General features: G+C 25.0%; 1 protein-coding gene across 1 annotated transcript; it reads left to right on the top strand.

Annotated features, from left to right (window-relative positions):
* Positions 1–11,240: 11,240 nt before the first annotated feature.
* Positions 11,241–21,250, top strand: LOC129610370 (protein scarlet). The gene is made up of 9 exons (XM_055522935.1): positions 11,241–11,557; positions 15,933–15,982; positions 17,152–17,288; positions 17,359–17,885; positions 17,959–18,169; positions 18,245–18,472; positions 18,538–18,779; positions 20,688–20,788; positions 21,075–21,250. Exons 1-9 carry the CDS (start codon positions 11,241–11,243, stop codon positions 21,248–21,250), a joined length of 1,989 nt encoding a protein of 662 aa, XP_055378910.1.
* The last annotated feature ends 209 nt before the right edge of the window (positions 21,251–21,459 follow it).

The raw sequence follows: 21,459 nt of genomic DNA, 5'->3' as shown, positions 1-21,459 counted from the left end.
CTAAATAATCTTTTGTTTGAAAATAACAGAAATAACATTGTTTATGAAATTAAAATTTTTTTTGTATGTACTCGTAATGTGAATTTTCGAATGACCTACAAGCTAGAGTTATTCTATCAAAAACGAAACGAAAACCCCCATATACCTTGTTTATAAAAGTGCTTATTTATTTACTCCAAAATAAATTTCAACAGCAATACTACATAAAACAAGTATGTATTTTTATTAAAGTAGCGTTACATGTAGGTACATACATATGTACATATAAAGAGCCATTTATATTAAATGGTATATTCTCTGAAGGTCGTGAGATATATTTTCTTTGCGCAGTACAATATTAGTAGTATTTATTTAAACAACAATAACACAGACTAAAATATTATTTGAGTATAAGTATGTTTTAATGATTTGCGCAATAATTCAAATAAAATTGGGTAAAATCGTTGTCAAAACAATGAGAATAGGAGTAAAATGTATATTAAAGAGAAAAATTTAAAGAAAAGCACGTGCTTTTCTATTTCTCTTTTGAGAAATTTTATTTTGTTATTGTAGCACAATTTTTATTATGGAATGAATGATTTTATCCTGCTGACAACAATTTTATTAGATGATAAAATAATAAGTGTACGTATAACAGTTGAACATAACTGTTATATTAAGCACCTATCGGAAAAATATGTAAAATGATGACATATTCGACTATAGGCTACAATTTTTAATTAAAAAAAAACATTATTTATTTTAAAAATATTAATTAATTAATTTAACTATGAACATAATTATTCAATTTATAATAGTGGGAATAATTTATATGTGTTATATATTTAACACATATATATATTATATGGAACATTTTGCCCACCTATGTATGTACTTGTATTAAAATTTCATGTGATTTTAGCATTTATTCTACTTGACCTTTACAACGGTCCAATTTTACATTTTTGATCATTTTTAAGAACATATTAAAGAGATTAACTTGAAATTTTAAATTTTCCATAATAAATGTATTCTGGGAATTCGATAAGGCGCCTAGCTTTAGAACGAGTTTAGGTGTCTGTGACTGGACTTTTGCATTTGGTCAAAGAAATATTTATTAAATTTCTTTGAAATTTAATATTTTAACTCGAGGTTTTAAAACTCCGAAACTGAACTTTCGCTATAGGCCGATATTTCTCTTAAGAACCGATTGCCGAATTTTATATAAATTTAATATTTGAGTTCTATTTAATAACAGAACTAACCGGCAAATTGCGGTCGGTTATACACTCATAAAAATCATATTAGATTCAATAATTTACTAATTTAATATCGTTTACAAAATTAATAAATATATTTAATAATTTATTATACGTATAAGTGATTTAATTAATATTGTTATATTATTTCTGAAAGCACCAAAGACTTTTAATTTTTATCATACAATTTTATAAATTAATTTTGATGTTCATGTTTTTTTCTTTTAAAAAGCATAATTTATCAATTAAATTTTGAATGACCTTGCGATGTCATTGACTGTATTGTTTATGTTTACTGTTAAATAGATGTGTTCGGTTTATTAAAATAGCATCAATAATCTCTGATATCATGCATTAGTTCAAAAATATTCTGATTCTGTTTAAAAATAAAGTGCTACAATCTTATTTATTTAGTAATTTCCAGAGTAACAATTATTTGATGACTTCCAAAATGCAATGGCAACAAATAATTAATGTATTATTAATTATGCATTGTTATTAATTATTTGCAATAAATATTCAACAAAGATTTTCACTTTTTTAAAATCGAATCTTAATATCAATTAGAATGATTTTGATAGCACAGCACGCATGTAAATTCAAAATTATATTTTTTTATATTTATAATTCTATTGCTTAATTAATTTAATTTATTTTTAGTAACTATGTTTATATAATATATAATTTTATATTTCAATTTAATTTTATTTCAGTAAGTATACCTTTTTGGTAAATTCTGCAAAGTTTTCTAAGCGGCACTTAAATTATTAATTTTTAAAATCAAAACAAAATTATATAATTAATAATTAAAATAACAGCAGACTAATTAAAATTTTTCGATGAAGTTGCAAAAAAAAAAAATTAAAATATTGACGAATGCAAATAATAATTACGAATTTATAGACGCTTATTACAGATGAAACCGCACGAGACTTGTCGAGTAATGTAATTTATTTTTTCTTTTCTGTTTTCTTTATAAATTAATCTTATCAGTTAATAAAAAGCGACAAAAAATCGAGCACGTTAACCGTTATTTCAGAAATATTTTATTTTTCTGAACTGATCACTCCGAAACCGCTTCAAAGACTAATCAAAAATATATTTCGTTCTTTTGAGTATTTCTCAATTATTATTATTAATATTAAATGAATATGCGTACGTACATCTATACATACTTACAGATATCACTTTGTCAATTAATATAAAACATGTATTAATGAAATGTCTTTTTAATACTATGTGCAAATTTCCTCTCCTCTGCGTTTAAATTATCTAAAACTTGCAATCTCATTTATTTTCTTTTTTAATAACTTCATTGTTTATATTAAGGGCGGTATTGTGATTACCACAAATCGAAATTTCGAAATAGAATCGAAAGCAAATAAACTGTACATGTTTATATTGAAATGTTGGTCTGTGTGCAATTCAAATTCGACTAAACAAATTTTAAATACTATTGATATCCAAGTCGGATTCCAGTAACTGGATAATCAGTATATAGTGACCGGTTGGAAATTCAAGACAATAATAAAGAATACAGTTGCATCTTTACTGGGGTCATTACTAACCTGTATGTAAAGAAACATGCAGGACAATGAAAATTTACGAAATTTTTGAAAATTATCTTAGTCTTACAATTCCTGATAAAAAAAAAAAATTAAAATTTTTAAAAATTAATCTGTAAATACCTGTCAATTGCATGGCCAAATCGGCAATCTTACATTATTTATCATAAATAATGTCGTATAACAGCCTACACCTATCTTAATATTATTGGTGTTAACCTTTTATAATGCATTTTCATATTCTATCGCCAATTCTTATGTCAAACTGTACTTTAAAATTAACACTTTAAAATTAATTAGTTATGAAATATGATCAGTCATGTGTTGACCATATCAAAAATTTTTTTTTCATTGAGGTCTCGTTTATTAAGCTCTGCAGATTGTATTACTATATTTTCTATTTATTTTGATTGTTTAGTTTGACAATGGTATCTTCTTATTGAATGATCTCCGAAGTGGCTTGTAGCTATATATGTATATATTTTTTATTATACTTTTTCTAATACTATAATTATTGTTGATAAGAAAATTATATAGAGCTCTAAAATCTTTGCTTTTGTATAAGTTTTATTTTAAAATCTAAACAAAATTAGCGATAATTTAGGTTAAAATTACATTGTATGATATGCACATTTCTTTTCTTTTCAGTGATGATTAGGATTTGAGAGCATACACGATGCAGTTATGAAGAAGATCTTGATAAATAGTATTAATTTGTTTAATCAGTTGTTTTTCATAAATAAAATTCAAAGAGTTAAAATTGATTAAAATTTGGCTTAACTAGATGCTTACCTAAAAATTAATATGCTACGAAAAATATCCTTCTGGTCGTTAAATTCTCAATATTATAATAAATTAAATTCTTAGTATAACATTAAAAATGAGCAATTTTACTAAAGCCAGGAAAATATTTGGAAAAGCCTATAATAAATTCTAATTTGAAAGCGGCTATACAAAAGGTGCTAAAGAAGTAAGAGGTTGAGGCTATAGATTGAAACTCCTATATAGCTACAAAATTCTATTGATTATTTTTGTAATAAAATTTTCAAAATTTTTGTTAAACCTTTTATGATTTCAATAAAATTGGTAGCATTAAAATTATTAACCAAAAATTTGGTATATTTAAATTCTTAAATAGCTTTAATAATAAATTTTACAAAAATAACCTTTAGTTAAACTTTATTATTTAATTCTTGTGTAATTAATTTTAGAACATGCAAAACTATTGTACATTTAATTATCTTTCAAGTATACTTCAAAAGAATAATTAAAGTTTATTCTTACGTTCATAATTTTAAGCATTTATCAAAAAATTTTTTGAAAAAAAAAATGTCTCACTCTTTACGTCCGTCCATCTGACCATCCATCCGTGGACATGTTTACAAAACTTCAACACTCTTAAACATAGATCTTTAATAGAAACTTGTTTCTGCAGAAGAAATTTTCATCTATCTCCCACCTCCCCTTCGTAAAAACTTATAGTATACCAAAACTCTAATAATTGCCGCGAAACCGTAAGCTATTTTCAATTTTTGCAAATGCATAAAAATAGCTTTTTCTACTGAGGTATGCAATAATTGAACTTTAAAAACACAAAATGGCCGTGAAATACGTTTTTTACAAATTTTTAATATCGGTTTTCTTCTAGAATATATTCCTAAACTGTAAGCTTTTCCAAATTTTGTATAAATGCAGAAAGCTAAGGATAAATGCTATGTCATTAAAACATATGTTTTTCTTAACTCACGGAATTATTGCTTCTAAAAGTATTTTCACTTGCCAAAGGGAAAAGTGCTACAATACAAACCTTTGATTTCACCCAACTTTATTTATTTAAAAATTCATAAATTTTATAAATAATAAACATAAAAATTTCGTAAACATGGCATTTAGATGCAATTTACGTAAGCTAGTATCCGAAAGTTGATAAAGTCATTTTTTTTTTTATATTTCTTTGTTATTTGATATGTGTAAAAGTTTTATTAATTTTCCCGTAGATACCAAAGTCTAAAATGTTGTTTGATTAAAATAAACAATTTTAAATAATAGTAATAATAATGATAATAAGAAAAGAAATAAAAAAGGTGGTAATCTAAATCCATAATTTTGATAACAATTCATTTATGCATTGATTTAAGTGCCCCAATTAAACCTCTTATCTTGTACGTGAGAATTTTTAATTGTACCCCAAAAAATTATTATTAATAATAATGCGACTCTTATGTATAAAAATTTTTTTAATAATCAAGACATTGTATTGAGATAAAGAGTTATTTTAGTATAGTTACTTTATGTTGCAAATAATATAAAATTATTCTATATTTTCTAATAAATTCGTGTAAACTGTACAGGTATTTTATACGTTACTTACTAATTTTAATTTTAATGGCATGAAATTATTTCAGCATCATAATTAATTTGTGATGTTGATGAAAAATAAATAATTTAAGTAGGTTAATTCATATAAAATGGCAGCGTACTAAAATGATTTTGACTTAAGCATTAGGAATTATTTAAATGCAGAAATTTTATATAAAATTTTTATGTAGATAAAATTCTAAATTTTGTAAACTTCTCATCGGTTTCTTATTATTTTCACTTCAAATCGAAATTTATAAGAAATAAGAGAAAGAAATTTATAATAAGAAATTTTTTAAAAATTTGTAGATGAAATCAGCAGAAAAGAAGATTTAACTTCGCCTAAATGTATGCAAATTTAAATAAAAATTTATTTTATTTGTACTAAAATATTTTAAGCAGGTTAAAAATTCAAGAAAAAACGCATGCAAATCAAAAATGAAGTAATGTACTTATTTGAAAGGAATTTTATGAGGATAAAGGAACACATAAACACATCATATATGTATGTACGTATATGTTATAATAATTGTATTTGTATTTCAATATTTATTCCATAATCATAATATAAATTACTTTACTTAGTATGAAAATTTAGTTGAGTAAATGACAATTTCTTTTCTTGTTCCTTAAGTACATACATAGGAAAAATTAAGATATTCCATAAAATGGGTTTGTGAAAATATAAGTGTCCGTTTTCCTATTGCACATGGGCTAATTTACCCACAAATATAATTGTTTTTCAATTAGCATGAAGTGATGAATTTCTTTTCCTTGTATTCACAAATTTCTGTTATTACCTTTAATTAGATCTAATTTACCATTCTTTTTTTTGCAGTTTTCTTAAATTAGATTTAATATTCTTTTTTCTTCCTTTCTTCACTCCTAGGAGAGGCATAGGACTAGTGCATAATCAATCATATGCCCTAGTTTTATATCGTTATAGAGTTTCAAGCTAAGCAGATGACTAGCCTGCCGCAGTTTTATTTTCATATTAAATATTTAGATAAATTTATATTTATATTTATTGTATATTTTTCTTAGTTTTAAATATCGAATATTATTGAATATATTATTAAAATTAAAAATTATAAATATAATACTTATTTATAAGTATATTGTAAATATATTAATTAAGTTATTATTAAATTGAATATAATTTTTATAGTGACCTGACCGGGGTTTGAATCCAAGATTCTGCGGTTAAAGGACCGGTGCCATTACCACTGCACCAAAATGGTCAGATAATATTCTTTTAGTAAAATGATTTTTATCGTATTTACAATTTTAATGTTGAATAAAAGTAAAACATGTGAAATATTTTAGTAATAAAAAATTTAAGATAAAATTCATGTTTCTTTTAATAATTTAATTGGAAAACAAAAAGTTCGCTAAGTTTTGGGTATTTTAACATTCATTGTGACATTTACTACATTAATAGCATGTATATTGGGCTGCTAAGTAGGATATTATTAAACATGAATGTGTGTATATGTGTTGTACTTAAAAAAATATTATTTGGAATTATTAAGAATGTAAATTTTATGTGTAACTTATAAGAAATGGTTATTAATTAATATGTGACTAGTAATTAATATTTGGAAATAATATTTTTTATTTGTTAATATTTTTTAATTATGTAAGTATTTCAAAAACCCTCTTTCAAACACAAAAATATATTAAAAGGATTTTATATGTTTGCAAGTATGAGTCATTCGAATACTTTAACATTTTTTTTTCAAATTTTTCCCGCGATTAGCTGCTATCCAAAATTTTTATATAAAACAAAGTACAATATAAAATTTAAATAATGGTGCTAAAGTCAGGAATCGGTTATGACCCCGGCCTCATAACCGAAGGGCCTCGGTTTCAAAATCTGGTCACGTTACTATAATATATGTATGTACTTAATAATATATAGCTTAATATATAATATTATAAAATAAAAAGAAAATGTTAATATAAATCGCCCGTGTGGACAATCGCCCACGTATCCAGTATATTGAATATTGAATACCAACAAAAATAAGCACATATATCAATAACTTTCAATATTTAGTGTAAAGAAAAAACTGTAGCATTCTGGCCACCGTCTAGGTAAATCAATGACCAGTAAAACTGAGGTTGGATTTTAAAGCCAAGTTGAAGGTGATAATGCTGCCAAAGTGGAGTTAATTTTCGTGTTTAATAAGCTTTGTCCAGTGATTTAAATTTAAGATTTGATTATTTAAAATTCTTGACTTAAAACTATTATATTCTTAAAAAACTTTGTTGAAAATTTTTTGTAATTACTGTACGGAATAATAGTATACAAAATTTTTAATAGAAATATGTGGTCATAGTTTCATAGAATTCCAATTCAATGAATGGAGTTGTTGGTGAATAACCTTTCAATTTTTCTTCTATTTATCCATAAAGAGTTCAAAATGCTTTTTCTTTCTATAGATGAATATGAAAATGCAGATATTTTTGAATATTTAAAATTATATATAAAATAAGTAATAACTAATAAGGAAATTCAATACCTTTCATTTGTATAATTTTACAATTTTCACCTAAATATCTTATGGTTTTGCATATCTCAAATTATTGATTACAAGTAAATATTATATGTATAGATATATATATATAAATATTTAATATACAGAATATTATGTATATATAAGTGTTATATAAGAAATACAATTATATTTTAGAAAGCTAGCTGCTCTAGTAAATTTTCTATTGATATGTTAGATTTATTATAAAAATTTAATGAAAATATTTCCATCTATGTATGTGATGGTATAGTAGGACATTAAGGTTAAAAAGAATTTTTGCTATGTGAAAATTTTCAATTCCAGTTTAATGAAAAATATTTTATACCTTTACGTAGTAGAGTTATAAGAAATTTATTTTCAATACGAGTGATATACGATGAATTTGAATAAAGATGTGGATTTGAGGAAATTATATTGAGTCTTATGCTATTCATAATAATATTTATCCAAATTTTGTAATTATTTGAATACATTTTTTGAATTATTACTACAAAAGATTGTACTCTTCTTTACCCTATTGTAGATAAAATTGAGCTCGGATAATTTTGATTTAATATTCAATTTAAAGTTAAGAATTTCTGTAAAATTTCTTTTTAAAAGCATAAGAAATAAATTCTAGCAGAATCAAAATAACTATCTTAATTTCAGTCAATCACAAATTTTATAATTTTCATCTCTTCGCAGATTATGGAACACTTTATTTTCCTTTAATGAACCTCTTAAATTTGAATGAGGAAAAGATTTTTCATACTTTATATTTAAACATAACAATCATACCCTTAATGAAGAATTTTTTATTGTAATTAATGATGCACGAATATTATGGGTAATAAATTTACTTTGGGTTATGTTGTGTAAGAGAGAGAGAGAAAAAGAGAGGGAGAGAAATAATATCGAAAAAAATATCATTTCCAGTTTATAAATTAATTACTTCATATTATAATTTATTTATTTAGTATGTAAGTATGTAACTATTTTCTCTATATACCTTTAACATAACGAAGTAAAGTAAAAGTGTGCTGACATTTGAAGGGTTTCTTTCTTTTTTTTTGCATATTTACATACATACCATTTGAATTATGTATATGTGTATTCAGTTGTTTATTTAAATGTGTTAAACTATTACTTTGAACAATGTTAATGTAGAAATTTGCAAGGAAATTTGATATTTTTGTCTAAGTTTTTGTTTTTTCAATTGTCTTGAATTTTATTACTCTAATATGAAGTTCTCAGGTTAATGTTTCCAAAGTATAACACATATGTATATTATGTTTTTGCCATAGAAAATATCGAAGAGTAGATTATGACATGTTTTGGTTCTTCATTTAAATTTTACAATTATAACGCTATGTTATTGGAAGGTGCAACAAAATTGCTATGAAATTAAAAAAAAATAGTTGTTATTTTAACAAAATAATTTTGAATACACATAACGTAAAGAATTCTATTTGGTATAGTCAAATTTATACTTATAGTTTCATAACAAAGTGGAATTTTATAACAAAGTGAATCTTTGAAAAAATATATATCAAACTCTAGGGAATTCGAGTATATGGTAAAATTCGAAGTTTGCAATTTTTGCTTGTGATAACAGAATTCCGTTTTGTTTGTAATTTTTTAAGAATTTCAATGAATACTCGTAATAGAACGTAATAGAACGTAATAAAACTTAATTGTAGAACAAAAACGAAATTGCAATTCTAAGAATTTTCAGGACAAAATTAAATGCATATTATATTTAAGATAAGCCAGTTAATTAAATCGTAAAAACTAGAATTTGCATTCTCGAAAAAAGGAGTTAACTCTAAATCAATGTTACTGAAAGGGATTTTCACATCTTAAATTCTAATTGAAGTTGTTCATTTTTATTTACTGGTTCCTATCAAAGAGGTCACACTATTCAAGTATTAATTTTAGGAAGCTATAGATACTTTGTTTATTTCGTTTTTCAAAAAGTAAAAATTATTATGGCATTGCTTTTATATTGTTAAAGTTAGTAGAGATGTAAGGGTTACTCGTAAGCTCTATAACAATAATTTTATTAGATAAATTTCGATGTACTATGTATGCATGGATGTGTCTATATTTTTAGTAGAAATGTAAATTTAAATAAAATTTTAAATCTTTTATTTTTATCAAAACAAAAAATTTTACTTTCTATTTAAAAATTCTAAAATTTTTGAATAAAAATAAAATCATTAAGATAAGAACTTTCTTGACATTTTATTTTTATATATAAGTTTCCCTAATTTATTTATCAAAATTATCACATCTCTGAAAACTAAACACTAATAAATCATTAAAGAAAAAAAAAATATAAGAAAAATAAAATTACAAAAAGAAAAGTTTGTGTTAAGGTATTAGAAATATAAACAACTTTACCTATGTTCACAGATCAGACGAGACGAATGAAGCTTATTTTGTTTTAAAAGATATTTGCAGAATGTTTAAAATAATTTCGTTCATTTGATTGTAAATTTTCAGCTTTAAATTTTTATTCACAAGTTTTAGTTCAATTATTCACAGAAATTTATTTTGCAGAATGAATGAATGCAGAATTTTTACTAAAAATTTTTTCAATAAATTTTCGGTAAAATTTTTGTATTATGTTTTCAAAATATTCGGAAATTCAAAAATTTTCGAAATTTTCAAAAAGTTCAATATTTTGAAAAAAAATTCAAAAATTTGCGGTATTTTCAAAAATTCGAAATTTTCGAACGATTAATAAAACTTTCAGAATATTTCGAAAAAATTTTAAAAATTTCTGAATATTATAAAAATTCGAAATTCGAATGTTCCAAATTTTTAGAAATATTCTTAAATATGTCGAAATATTCGAAAATTCAAACTTCTTCGAAATATTCGAAAATTAGAATTTCTTCAAAAACTTTGAAATATTTGAAAACTTCTTCGAAGCTTAAGGTCTGGTGATTCAACTTTTTGAACCAGCTACGGTATGAGCTTTTTTATAATTGAGAATGTGAGACTTTTGGTTACGACGCTAACTACAAGATTGTATGGCTTTAGAAATTTATTTTCAGTGTCAAATACTTTCTTAGAACAAGATTTTTATAATAAAGAACGAACGGACAACTTTTACAATGATTCGAAATAAAAATTTTTTGTTTTGGAACAATAAGATTTCTGTACATACCATTATTATAATTATTATGTTCGTCCCATAACTATGTTTACCACCTTTAAATAAACACTGTTATTATTAATTATGAAGACTGAAGAGACAAAAAAGAAGAGAGAAGATAAAGAAAATACATTGGAACCTCAAATTTTGTTTCGTTTCTCTATTTAATTTTTTTGTTTTAAAAAAAATTCAATTCCATTGCATGAAATAAAATTTTAGTTTTTTACGTGATTTTTAACGGTAATGACGTTTTTAATAATGGTAATTCTTCAAAAACGCATCGAAAAGAAAATAATTTTTTTTTAATTGGAAAAAAATTTTAATTAATATTTTATTGCATTTTAAATGATTTAAAAAAAAAAAAAATTTAATTATAAAAATTTAAAAAGAAAGCAATATGGCTGACTTGGAATTATTAAAATTTAAAAATGAAACAATAATCAATGAAACGGATATTATAAAATCAAATGGAACCGATGAATCATTATTAAATGTTAATGGTAATAATAAAAATAGTAATAATGGTACACAATTTCCAGTACGAAGTTATAATAAATGGTCACCTAGTGAACAAGGTGCAACAATTGTATGGCGTGATTTATGCGTTTATTCAACTGGACATAATCAATCGGATTTACGTGATTTAAAACGTATAATAAATAATTCTACAGGTGCAATACAACCAGGTTCATTAATGGCCCTAATGGGATCAAGGTATGTATATTCTTTATATATATATATAGTTATATATTTTTATGATTTTATATGCAATTCTATATTGTGAATATTCTATATTTTCACGTCCTGTAAAAGTTTTTCTTTGTTGTTCCAATAAAAAATATCCTTTAATACTTTGTATCACCATTGCTATACGCTGAATAATTCTGAATAATGCCATTATTTCAAAAGTGTATTCTTTTATGGATTGAAGTAAAAAATTTGTTATTATTACAAATATTTTTCTGATTGTTTTGTTTATGTATAAAAGATAGTATTGGTATTGTTTTGGTGCCATATTTCATATGTCAGATTTTGACAGATATAAATTTATTTATACCTCATGGAATTGATCTACATATTGAGTGCATTTGTATAATTCAGTTATTACTAGTACAACTCATGCATTTTATGATCATTTTTGTCTGAGTTACGAGTAATAGTCGAAATGGAGGAAAATTTATTAAAATTTTTTAAATTAATTTCGCTCTGTAGGATTTAGATTTGCTGTACAGAAATTTTCGACTTATAAATTCAAACGGTGCGACAAAGTGAATTATAAAAACTAGGAAAATCTACTCCTTGGAAGGTGTAAATATTTTGTTTTTGAATGAACCTCTGAAGTCCTGCTTTGGTTAGTTTTGTAAGTCATCATCATCTCTTGGTTTTACAGTTCGGAATGAGCCTTAACCTCAGTCACAATCTTCTTCCATTTCGATCTATCTTGAGCGATAGCTTTCCATCTGTGTACACTGATTTTTCTATAATCTCCTTCTATTTCATTGAATCATATAAACCTTGGTCCGCCTCTTGTTCTAATATTGTGCGGTGTCACGTGAATATATTCTTTAAGACATTCTATCATCTGTCATTCTCAGAAAATGACCGGCCCATCTTAATCTTTGTGATTTTATAAATTTTATTCCATTTTGTCTATTTATTAATTCTTCCAACTCTTTTTTGGTTCTTTTTCTGTATTCATGATTTTCGTCTATTTTGGGACCAAATATTTTTCTTAGTATATTTCCTTCGAATATTTTAAGATTTTCTTCATCGTTTTTAGTTATCACCCAGGATTCACAGCTATATGTTAGTACAGGCTGAATAATAGTTTTATACATTCTCAGTTCAATTGTCTGGTAAATAGTAGCCCGGATTTAATCTGTTAGTATTTTATTAAATATTATAATTATAATTGACAAAATGTATGACACAGTCTGTAAGATTCTGTTCTGCTCATATAACAAACATTTTTTTTTGTGCTCAATGCAATGTGTTAATAACAATGTAAAAGTGTTAATTATTTTAATTACCATAAAAAATTTTATTTTATTTTTTTTTTGAGCTAATATTGGTTTTTAGTATTATATCGTCAGTTCAATTACTTGAAACTGTTTAAATTTCCGAAATTGGTTAAATTTTAAAGTAAAGAAATAATAAATTGCATTTTGTATGCATTTTGTATTAGTGTTAAACCATAGGTGTGTATTTTAGTAAAAAAAAATTAATGAAGCGGAAAATTAATTTTTAAAATAGACTTTTCACAAAAAACAAAACGAGATTAGATTTTATAGATGACATTCATAATTTCACGTATATTTATTTATTCGGTTATAAATTCCCAAAAATTTTTATCATTATTGTTTAAAACTACCGACGAAATTAATAATGACGTAGGAGTGTAAATTGTTGTGACATATTATTTTTAGATGGTTTTATTTTTTATGATAGTTTCGTAGTTAATAATGTAAACCAAAAATAGAATTTAGAATATCCAATTTAAATTTTAATGATTAGATAACCTGAATTATTTGTAAAGTGGAGGTACTTTTTTTTTGTGGAGGAGTGCTACAAAATTTATTGTATAAATATTTGTTGAAAATATTTGTTTGATTTTTTAATGTAGAGCAATAACATGTCACGTATATTGATATGAAAGTTATGACCAACTGAAATCTCACGTACTGTTTTCAAGATTATTAAATTAAAAGTTTACAAAATCTTTTCTGATTATACTTGTTTTTAAAAGTAGTACATTTGATTTTTTATATATGGCTAATTTATTGCTATAAACTTGCCATGGAAAATTCCTCAATTGGCAAGAAATTTTCTAATAATAAAACTGATAAATTTTTTATTCATAAATTTTGAATAATTCAGATTATTTTCTGTACCTCATTTATCTAACTTTGAATTTCACAAATTGTAAACTAATATAATTAAATTTAAAATATTAGATACAATATACTCAGTTTGAATTACCATGAAATTTAGTTTTCAGCCTAAACGCAGGCAATATATTTTTCATTTTCTTGGAAATTTTTATTATAAATTTAAAATTTGTGTAAATTCAGTGAAATTATTTTAGGGCAAAATTAGTTTGTAACATTTTTAAATAATTTTTTTTTAAGAAATAAATGAGAATATCAATAAATTGTGAACCTGACAGTTCCCGATTTTGTCAGGTTTATTTTTGGACAAAATTGTAAGAATTAAATGTATACGTTTAAGTTTTAGTTTCAATTTTCTGAATTAAATTTAATAATTTTTTGAATTTTAATTTTGAAGTGAGCTTTCTTAATTTTTATTAGTGGAACTTTTTATTCTGCCAAAACTTAATTAGCGTACTTGCATCATATTTAGTATCGATAAGTTTGGGTATAAATATTAAAAGACAAAATTAGTTTTTGCAGTAAATATGAACTTTAAACTAAACTTATTCCAAATATATTTTTTTTAACCGACCGCGTTGCCTTCGACAGAGAAGGTAAGTTGATGGCACCTAATTTCACATGCGGCTTTTACCGACGGAAATACGTTTCTCAATGCTAGGGAAGCGTAAATAATTTATTTTTAGAGAGATGTCTGTTGGTCTATGAGTCCAGATCAGTATCTCAAGTTCGGCTGAACTGATTTTAATGAAATTTTATATAAATATGAGTTTACTTTAAGGGTGAGACGCTTTGACCAATTTTTGAAATATGTTAGGTCTCGAGAATTGGATTTCTACTACAGGCCAAATTTACATTTTTACGCGAGTAACGATTACCAATCAATTTCTTTGAAATTAAATATTGAATTTCTGTGAAAACAATGAACTTGAAAATTTTTTTGAAAATATTAGTGGCTCGAAAACTGAACTTTTACTAGATCACCAATTTTTATTTTTTTTACCATATACACGGAAGGGATTAATGGAATTTCTTAAAATTTGATATTTGAGTTCTTGTAATCTTTTAAGGGAATTCAGGTGGCACAAAACGAAATTCTATTATGAGCCAAATTTAAACTTTTCTAGGTATATGAACTAAAAGCTTACTAATTTCGTTACAATTGGAAGGAAGCATTTAAAAGGCATAATTTTCATATTTTTGTGCAACAATTTTACTAAACTAGACAACATACCGTGCGGTCGGTTATATGCTGTAGGTTATATGCATTTGCTAATTATACTTACATAAATTCTTCTTTAAACCACAGAATTATGAAAAAATATTAAATTTAAAATTTCGTTATTGTTATGTGCAAGTATATGTGATAGAAATGTTTAAAATTTAACTATAAATTCTTATCCATACATACAACCAATCGAATATGATTATTTGAGATAATGAGGAAAGTTTAGCATGGTATATGTGTACTGTAGGCACATAAGCATAAACGGGTTATTTTTGTTTCCAATATATTGCGTTAATCTTATCTTGCAAAATTTATTAATAAAAATATTTGCCGAATTGATTCTAAATACTATAATGTTAGTGGTACAGCCATTTTTCAATTATATGGATTAGGTTTAGAAGGTATTATTAATTTGCAATTTCATTTGTTACAATATCAGAGCAATATGTGCACAGTAAAAGAGCAATAATTTTCATTTTACAAAATAATGTTCCCTGATTTTGCCATTGACTAAAATATGGTTTCGATTGAAGATAGGTCTAACATTTTTAAACAAAAAATGTGTAAAAATCCATCGGACTAAAATTAATTATTAAAGCAAAATTTTGTTCGTTTTTGTTGTAGCTTTATTTTTGGGCACGATTTACTCACCTTATACAATTGGCTATTACCATAGAATTATATGTCACTATGCACATAGGATAATGTACAACTCCATTGATTTGGAATTAATTTTTATTGGCATTTCAATTAGTTTAAATCTATTCAAATACAAAATATTGAATGTTTTACAATTCCTCAAATACGTCTGTATTTGAGGTTTTTAAAAAAAGAAAATGAAACTGTAATTAATATCGTAATATTTACAGTTAATATGCAATTCTCAAGTGCTCATATTACAAATTTTTTGATATTCTTGTATTATGCCTTTATATAAAATTATAATTTTTTATTTCTTTTGATTTTTTTACAGTGGATCTGGAAAGACAACATTAATGTCAGCGTTAGCATACAGACAACCTGGTAATATACTCTTAATATATGAAAATTGTAATATTAAAATTAATTTAAAATTAAGATCTGTAACTACAAAGTAAGTTTCTAATTCGGTTTAATAATCTTATTTTGTTATATCGATACGTGTATCACATTACAAAATCTGGTATTTGTAATTCTTCTTTCATTCGTGTTTTCGTCTTGTATTGTAGTGGTAAACTTCTTATGGCTGGGTTTTGGAAACGGGAAATCACGTTAGAGATAGCGATTCAAAATTTTTATTTTTTATTTGAATTTATTTTAAAAATATTTAAAATTTTATTTCTTATTTCAGTACTTTATAGAATGGTCATACTATAACAAATAATTGTGGTTGAATTGATTTACAAGCTGTAGGATAAAATAATAGATGAATTTTGACCGGCTATTTAATAAGAGTGCCAATGAAATTATTGATATGGTTTCTCTGCAAAAATGGTCACTAATATAAATAGTATAAAACTTTTTGAGAAATTTAATATACACCAAAGTTTTGAATATTACCATTATGGTTAGAGTTGACAGTAAAAGAAATCTTATTGATCTGTAACTCTAATGACAGGTTATCATATTATAGGCTATATAAAAAAAAAATTGCAACAATATCGCAAACTCACCACAAAACCGATATTTAATAATACGTGTACAATTCACATTATTTTAATGTGGTCAAATTGAAGCTGGGAAACGCCTCTCAAAATTTTGGCTAAATTATATTTAAAAAAATATGAAATATAATTTAACAAACTCGTTCTGTGTTAAATTCTTTCGAAGTTTTTCAAAAATGATCGCCAATACCGCGGTTTTGGTTAATGTTTTGCTTGTGACTATTTTTAAAAGTTGATGCACTATATCCTGTAGCGGATGTTTGGAAAACAACTTAAGAGCCCATATAGCTTTTTTATAAAATCGGAACTTTCATTTATGGGTGCTAAACGCTAAATTGGAGAGGGATACAGCTGATCAATTTTTAGGGGCACATATAGTTATTCTTCTATTTTAGTTTATTTAATTAAAGAATCTTTCTGGTAGAATCCAGCAAAACAACTATGAGAAGCCAAACTTTAACTTCAACTGTCATAACTAAATTTATAATATTTATTTTAAGTCAGAATTCTTTGTTGTCACGCATTATATCAGATTATTTTTATACATAGGTGGCACAATTGTTCAGGGACATATTCTTGTGAATGGACGTAAAATTGGACCATTTATGCATCGTATAAGCGGTTATGTACATCAGGATGATATTTTTATTGAACAACTTACAGTTTTAGAACATTTAACATTCATGGTAATAAAATAAAAATTATATAATAGTAATATTACTAATGATCGTTGTTGAATCACGTTTTTCTTTGAAGGCAAATTTTCGACTTGATCGTCGTATTAGAGGACGTGAACGAAAAGAAAAAATTTACAAATTATTACAAAAAACTGGTTTATTAAGATGTGCTAATTCAAGAATTGGTTCGGGTGATGAAAGAAAAGTATTATCTGGTGGTGAAAAAAAAAGATTAGCTTTTGCAAGTGAACTTTTACATAATCCAATTATATTATTCTGTGATGAACCAACAACTGGTTTAGATGCATATAGTGCACAACAAATTGTAAAAACTCTCTATGAATTAGCAAAAAGTGGCACAACAATATTATGCACAATCCATCAACCATCAAGTCAACTTTTTTCAATGTTTAATAATCTTTTATTATTAGCGGATGGTCGTGTTGCTTTCACTGGTTCACCAGAACAAGCATTACAATTTTTTGCTGATAACGGATATCATTGTCCAAAATCATATAATTCAGCTGATTTTCTTATTGGTGTATTAGCAACGGATCCTGGGCATGAAAGAGCATCAGAAAGGGCAGCTCAATATTTATGTGATGTGTAAGTAATTAAATGCTATAGGAAGAAAAGTTATAAGTTATTTAATAATAATATAATTTTTTTTGTATTGTAGATTTGCAGTTAGTCAAGCAGCAAAACAACGCGATATGCTAGTTAATTTAGAATTTCATATGGCCGAATCATCTGATTATCCATATGAAACGGAAATAATTGATTTTCGTAAACCATTTTGGATATTAACTTTCTATAGGTTGTGGTATAGAAATAGTCTAATAGTAATTAGAGATCCAACAGTACAAGTTTTAAGAGTTTTACAAAAAATGGTAAATTTTTTTGGTTTAATTTTTGTAATATAGGAGAATGAAGACTATCCTTAGACTAAATATATTTTATTACAGGTTTTAGCTCTTGTAATAGGTTTATGTTTTGCCGGTACAACAAATTTAACACAAGTTGGAATACAAGCTGTACAAGGTGCTCTGTTTGTAATGATATCAGAGAATACATTTAATGCAATGTATTCAATGTTGGATTATTTTCCACGTGGTTTTCCATTATTTTTGAGAGAAAAAAGTTCCGGTCTTTATAGTACAGCACAATATTATTTTTCAAATGTACTTGCAATGGTATAAAATTTTTCAATTTTAGAATTTAATTATCAAATATGTATAAATATTTTTTTCTATTCAAGTTACCTGGACTAATTATTGAACCATTTCTATTTGTTATAATTTGTTATTGGATAATTGGATTAAAACCAACATTTTTTGCATTTGGTATAACAACAATATGTGTTATACTTGTTATGAATGTATCAACTGCTTGTGGTATAATGTTTTCAACAGCATTCAATTCGGTTGCAAGAGCAATAACTTTTTTAATACCAATTGATTACATTTTTATGATTACTTCTGGTATATTCATCAAAATAAGGTAAGTGGGACACAAGGAAAAAAAAAATATAAAAATTTTATTTAAAACTTTTTTACACAATTTTTTTTTTTTGTTTTTTGCCCTGCATGTACTGCGGTTACAAGTATGCAAATTGTTTTAGTAAACATTCTCGGAAATAGTTTCAAAAGTTTAAAATTATTTTCTCAGATTTTATGCTAATGTCGTAAAATATTGAAATTTTTTTTTGAGTTCTAGAATTTTCTTGATTTCTTTAGAATTTTAAGAAAATATCCGGAAATATTTTTTCCTTCTTTTAATTTTCTTACAACATAAACAACAAAACAAGTACATAATTTTGAAATAACTTTCTATTAACTATGGTACTTGCTATAATATAATAGAACTTGTGAAACGACACATCTAGTAAAGGACTTTAAATATTTATGAAAGAAGAAAAAAAAGTTTTCCTTACCAACACAACTTATAAAAAAACTTTCTCTTTTCTCGACTTTCTAACAAATTTTATCCATTCTTGATTGCAGAAAAGTTACGAAAGTTTATTTTTAGTTCCAAGTGTTATTATGTTAGAATAAGGACCATTATGCGTCAAGATTCTTGTATAAATCAAAATATATCTATAGATATGAATATGGCTTAAAAACTATTAGTTAAATTTATAGTCTTTCCGGAATACAATGTCGGCAATTTAAAGTTTTTAGCATTTAAAGAAAATATTTTTAAAATTTATATAAATAGTTTTAACTCTTTACAAATTAGGTAATTATTAATTACAGCTGACTATTGATTTTATGTAAATTAGATTTCGACCCCCGACTGTTAGATGGTCTACAAGACGTAAATCGTGACATAAATTACATTTTATATTTTGTTTGTTGAATGTTTTATTTTAAATGGCGTTTTTTTTTTAATCAAGAAATTTCTGGATGGATGAGCCAAATTAATTTTTCCGCAACAAAGCCTGTGCCTGTATATTAGTTGAAAGATTTCTAAAGAAAAACAAAAACATATTAAAAATTCATTAGTACTTGTTAATAAGGCTGATACCGATAAAATATTAAAAATTATTGTTAGCAAGGCTGATGCCGATAATTGAAAATAAGAAATTGATTTTAAAACATCAGTTTAATATAAGGTCTTCCGACTTATAGGTGAGAGGGTTTGAACAAAAAGACTGAAACGAACGAGACCTCTCAATTTTGTATAAAGTGGACAGTACTTTCGTGTCTTCATTCATGGAATGTAGGCACAAAAACACGATAAAGCAAAATTAATAATTAATCAGTTTTGCGAGTTTTGGGAGTTTATGCCCATCGAGGTGAGTTTTAGTTTGGGTTTAAGTCTCTCACAGTTGATAAGTCAGATGACAGTTTTAATCCGCCTATTTTTATTTTTCGATGATTTTTTACACCCTATATACAAAAAAATAAAAATAAATAAAAAAATGTTAGATTAGATAAATAAAAGTTGAACACGTGTACCTTTTAGTTGAAGTGTTGTTTTTCATAAGTCAGTTAATTGTTTGCGTACCTGCTACTTATCATTACTTGTATTTTATGTTTGCCAATGGAAGTGTCACTTTGTTTTCAAAAATTTCATACTTTATTTATAATTATGGAGAAATAAGTATTGTGCAAAATTGCCCTTAATTACCCACAATTCTCAGTTATACAGTTTGTTGTTTAGACAAACTTTTTCGAAGAGTTTGTAGAATGCATTCTAAAATTCGAACTTATCATTAAAAAATTTATTTTGTTTTATTAAATTTACCAACGAATTTGTAAAGGGTGCGCTGCAACTGTTGTTAAAGCTTTCGGGGTGACTCACCCTGTGTTATAATTAATTAACAACTATTAATAATTATATAGGTATAGTACAAGTCTGTTCAAATAAAATATTTTTTAATTTTTTATATTTTTATTTTTATAGCACAATCCCAGCAATTTTCTATTGGACACAATATCTATCATGGATGTTATATGCGAATGAAGTAATGAGTATAGTACAATGGGTCGGAATCGAAAATATTAGTAAGTTTATTTTCTTTTACACCTTCTCTCCTCTGCATTCTCTTTAAATATGAGTGAAAAAAAAAATTACTTCGTTTTGTATGTCTTTGTTTTGCTTCGAAATTTTTATTTCGGAAAAATATTTTTTGTTTTGGTTTCTCTTGTATTTAGTTCTAGTGAAATAATGAAATTTGATTAGATTAATGGAAGAAGCAACACTAAAAAATACGAAATATAAACAAATAAACAATGAGGAAAAACAAAAAAATTTTTTTTCAATTTTTCTCATTTTCATTTTTATTTTTAGCATGCTTTCAAGATAACAATGATCTACCATGTTTACATTCTGGTCAAGATGTTCTCGACAAATACAGTTTTAATGAATTTCATCTCTATTGGAATATTTTTGCAATGTTTATGCTATATTTGGGTTTACATACTTTAGGCTATTTATTTTTATGGAGAAACTCTAGGAGAATTTAATAAAATAGGGTAAATAAAAATTTATTAAGGGAAAAAAACAAGTGAAAGTGCATTTATTGTTATTTTGTAAGAATTTCAATTTTTTGTTTTCTTTTTCTTTTTTTCGAATGTTTCATTTTATATTAACATATGTTTATTCGTATGTAGGGACATTTTAAATAAAATTATTGTTATTATTATTAGATAAAGAATTTAAAGTTTTTTTTTCT

The sequence above is a fragment of the Condylostylus longicornis genome, unplaced genomic scaffold, assembly GCF_029603195.1.
Source record: "Condylostylus longicornis isolate FDR11 unplaced genomic scaffold, ASM2960319v2 ptg000044l, whole genome shotgun sequence".
In the NCBI taxonomy this organism is placed as follows: Eukaryota; Metazoa; Arthropoda; class Insecta; order Diptera; family Dolichopodidae; genus Condylostylus; species Condylostylus longicornis.
This window is presented reverse-complemented; position numbering and strand designations above follow the sequence as displayed.

Bases quoted from the DNA above. Each gene is read 5' to 3' on its own strand.
- LOC129610370 (XM_055522935.1), top strand. From the start codon at position 11,241: ATGGCTGACTTGGAATTATTAAAATTTAAAAATGAAACAATAATCAAT. The intron at 15,983-17,151 runs GTAATATACTCT...TTTTATACATAG, and splicing joins GTTAGCATACAGACAACCTG to GTGGCACAATTGTTCAGGGA. The intron at 18,473-18,537 runs GTATAAAATTTT...TTTCTATTCAAG, and splicing joins TTTCAAATGTACTTGCAATG to TTACCTGGACTAATTATTGA.